This window comes from Fusarium falciforme, chromosome 14 (assembly GCF_026873545.1).
Source record: "Fusarium falciforme chromosome 14, complete sequence".
In the NCBI taxonomy this organism is placed as follows: domain Eukaryota; kingdom Fungi; phylum Ascomycota; class Sordariomycetes; order Hypocreales; family Nectriaceae; genus Fusarium; species Fusarium falciforme.
The window spans coordinates 608,644-612,680 of record NC_070557.1 but is presented as its reverse complement, the minus strand read 5'-3'; the positions used below and the strand labels follow the sequence as shown (position 1 = coordinate 612,680).

The 4,037-nt window shown below is 38.9% G+C and overlaps 1 protein-coding gene across 1 annotated transcript; it reads left to right on the top strand.

The window, feature by feature from the left end:
- Positions 1–1,812: 1,812 nt before the first annotated feature.
- Positions 1,813–3,700, top strand: NCS54_01503900 (Dihydroxyacetone kinase; the record flags this gene model as incomplete). The annotated part of the gene is made up of 4 exons (XM_053160151.1): positions 1,813–1,918; positions 1,967–2,725; positions 2,771–3,013; positions 3,072–3,700. The coding sequence occupies 4 exons, from the start codon at positions 1,813–1,815 to the stop codon at positions 3,698–3,700; spliced, it is 1,737 nt and encodes a 578-aa protein (XP_053016126.1).
- Between the last annotated feature and the right edge of the window lie 337 nt (positions 3,701–4,037).

Below are 4,037 nucleotides of genomic sequence, written 5' to 3'. Positions count from 1 at the left end.
AATTAATTAATTAATTAATTATATATTAATTAAAATATTTAAATTATTTAAAATTAATTTTATTATTAATTTAATTACTTTAAGTTATTATAATTACTTAATTACCTAAGAGGTTATTATCTTAATATTAATTAGCGAGGTAATATTAACTTATATTAATAATATATAATTAGATTACTTACTTTTTTATATTAATTACTTAAGTAATTATAATTTATTTTTAATTTCTAAGCTATATTAATTTTAGCTTTAAATACCTTTTTAAGCTTATAATAATTATTTTATTTATATCTATATTTATAAAAAAGCCTATTTTATTAAAATTATAAATATTATTTAATTAGATATTATATTTTATAATTATATTTATTATAAGCTTAAATTAATTATATATAATAGCTAGATTTTTATATTTAGCTTTTTAGTAATTATATTTATAATAAAAATATATTTTAAGCTATAAGTATTATTTAATAAAGTAATAAGCTTAATATATATTAATTAGTAGTATATTATAGTTAATAAATAATTAATTAATTATATCTTTAATATTATAAAGCTAGGATAAGAATCCTTATATATCTAAGTTAAGAATAAAATATATAAAAATCTATTTTTTTAAATTTAATAATTTATAATTTATAATTATTTATTATATATTATATATTTTTAATAATATATTATTATTTATATTAATATTTATAAATTATTTAAAAATATTATATTTATTTTATATTTAAATTATATTCTTTAAAAATTTATATATTTATATATTATTTTTATTATATTTTTTATATATTTTTTATATATTTTTTATATATTTTTTATATATTTTAAAATTAATTAATAACTCTAATTTACTATATTATTTATAGATTTTTTTTAAGATATATTATTTATAATAAAAAATTTAATAAATATATTATATTATAATATAAAATTATTTTTATTATATATTTTCTTTTTTATTTTTTATTTAATAATTATAGTATATTTAATTTTTATTAAATATAAACTTTTTAATATATAAATATTAATTATTATATATTAAGTAATTTTTAATTATTTTTAAAATTTTATTAATTTATTCTTAAAATATTATAATTAAAAAATAATATTATTTTTATAAATAATTTTAATTCATATGTTATTTTTTTTTTAAAAAAAAATAATTCCTTTTTTTTAAAAAATATATTAAAATAGTATTCCTAATTAGCCCTAGTCTATCTAATGAGCCAGAGATCACCCGGCCAGACACTGAAGGCACATGATCACCCTCAGAGCTGTGGTACAGGGTCCAATCCGACACTAACCACCATTGCACAACAACGCCGAGACTCTCTGCCAATAATGAACCCAGTACGCCCGCTTTATTCCCTTGGGAAACACCAGACGTCACAACTTAATTCTAATATATTCTTAGCACTTCGCATTTTTGGAAATGTTTTGGTTGTGTTTGTATAAGGCTCTCAATTCGCAGATCCTCCTTGATTTACAGGGAAGCAACATGGCAATGGTTAGCGGAATAGGGGGCTGACGGACGGCTCGGGAAAATCTTGCCGTCTGCTTTTCCGAAGGGCGCTGTTAAGCCGATCCTTCCACTAGCCTTTGATAGCCGAAGCGGGACGGGAGAGCCATTTATCTAACGGAGATCAATGTACGGAGCCGCGAGGATGCAACCTTTACGCTGGAAGAATCATGAGAGACTCCGATCTGTTTATTTTAAAGAGAACACGGCGCCATTGAGCCATGATTTAATAAATAGTTCACTTTGATATAGCTGCCGCCACGGTACAGATTTGTAGTGACAATATGGCTGACACAAGCTTCTTCACTGATAGCCAGGCACTGGTCCAAGACGCGCTTCAGGGGCTCTGCAAAACCTCTCCTGAGCTTGTCCTCGACCTCGAGAACAAGAGTAAGTTTCTTGATATCTCAATATTCTGATAGCTAACGCGCATAACAGTCATCTCCCGATCGACCCATGACCCATCCAAGCACGTCACACTTATCAGCGGAGGCGGCGCAGGCCATGAGCCCGCGCACGCAGCTTTTGTTGGACAGGGCATGCTGAGTGCCGCCGTATCGGGTCATGTTTTTGCCTCGCCCTCGGTGTCGCAGATTGTTGAGGCAATACACTCAGTGGGCGGCCCCGCCGGCACCATCCTCATCGTCAAGAACTACACCGGGGACATCTTTCACTTCAATCTAGCAGCGGAGAAGGCTCGTGCGCGATGGGGTCAGCGCGTTGAAGTCCTCGTCGTCAGCGATGATGTGGCTGTTGGCCGTGAACAAAGTGGAAAGGTTGGCAGACGGGGACTGGCTGGGACGGTGCTCGTTCACAAGATTCTTGGGGCCTTGTCTGCAAGGGGTAAGTCCATTGACGAGCTACTCGCTATCGGCAGCCAAGTCACCAAGAATCTCGTGACCTGCGGCGTCTCGCAAGGACATGTGAACATCCCCGGCACTGCTCCTCAAAGGGATCCAGTTCAACTGGAGCTCGGCATGGGCATCCACAATGAGCCTGGCCTCTACGTTCTCAATCCTCGCCCTACACTGGATGAGCTTATTGATCGTATGTTGGAGTTGCTGACAGGGATGGATGACAGGGACCGAGCTTACGTCGATTTTGGGGGGCAAACACCGGTGCTGTTGTTGAACAACCTCGGTGGAACATCGCAGCTGGAGATGAGCGCCATCCTTCACCATCTATTGGAGAGTCTAGGTGAGTCAACTCGACTCTGATGTTGATCCGAGCTAACAAGCCTAGACAAGCAGAACCTGCCGGTTATTCGAGTGCTTTCCGGCACATTCATGACAAGCCTTGACGCTTCAGGCTTTAGCATCACGCTTTTGAAAGCAACACCCGAGATGCTTGATGCCATCGATGATGTGACAACTGCCGTTGGCTGGCCACGCAGCATCGCCACCCCAAGGGCCATTGTCGGGAATCGAGTGATCAAATCGAAACGGGAGACATCCGAACCCTCATTTAGCAACGCCGGCCCCAAAGGTGACTCAAACCCACAGGTCCCCTTTGCTGGACGTCTGCAAATGCTAATCCTGCCTAGTTGACCCGTATAGCTTCACTGCAGCCATAACAGCCTCATGCCAATCCCTCCTCGCCGCCGAGCCAAGAATCACGCAGAGTGACAAGGTAGTAGGAGATGGTGATTGTGGGACAACCCTGTCTCGCGGAGCAAACGCAGTTCTTAAATCCCTCTTGGAATCCCCAGTTATGCCTTTCACCAGCGCAAGCGCAGCAGTAATGCGCGTCGCTCTAGCGCTAGAGAGCAGCATCGATGGCACATCAGGTGCTCTCTACGAACTCTTCGTCAACGCCTTGGCCACAGCGCTTCAGACTATGCCTGAAGAAACTACTACTTTGGAAACTTGGGCTAGGGCAGCTGGCATCGCACTGACAAGGTTACAGTCCATGACGCCTGCGCGCGTTGGCGACAGGACAATTATGGATGCATTGATTCCTTATGTCGAGGCGTTAGCGAAGGGCGATGTTGATCAGGCTGTTGAGGCGGCGAGGAAGGGTTGCGAGAGCACCAGGGGAATGAAGGCGTGTCTGGGAAGAGCTGTGTATGTTGCTGGTGAGAATTGGGACAAGGTCGCTGATCCCGGCGCGGAGGGGGTTGTAGCTATTGTAGAGGGACTATCGAGAAGCAAAGGAGCTACTGAATTAGCTTGACTGTTAGATTAGGCTCACTTACATTCCACGTTTCTCGGAGCTGAAGTGTTGACTCTATCACAATGAAAAGCCTGCTCGTGGTATCTGTGGCATGACCGAAGGGGCTTGATTCTACGTTGCTACGCTGCTGTGGCGTGAGTTACCATGCTGCCCTTCTCCATCGGGTTGACTTGCAATTCTGCTATTTGGTCCGTCAGAATGGTTCCAGGGGCCGGAGTCGGTCCAGGGGGTTGGATCTGATATACTCGGTAATCTGGTTTCCACGGGTCGAAGATATTACTCGGCAAGTTGATGAGGAAAACAGTTTCCCCTTCCCTGCGGGCGCCTTAGAACCAAA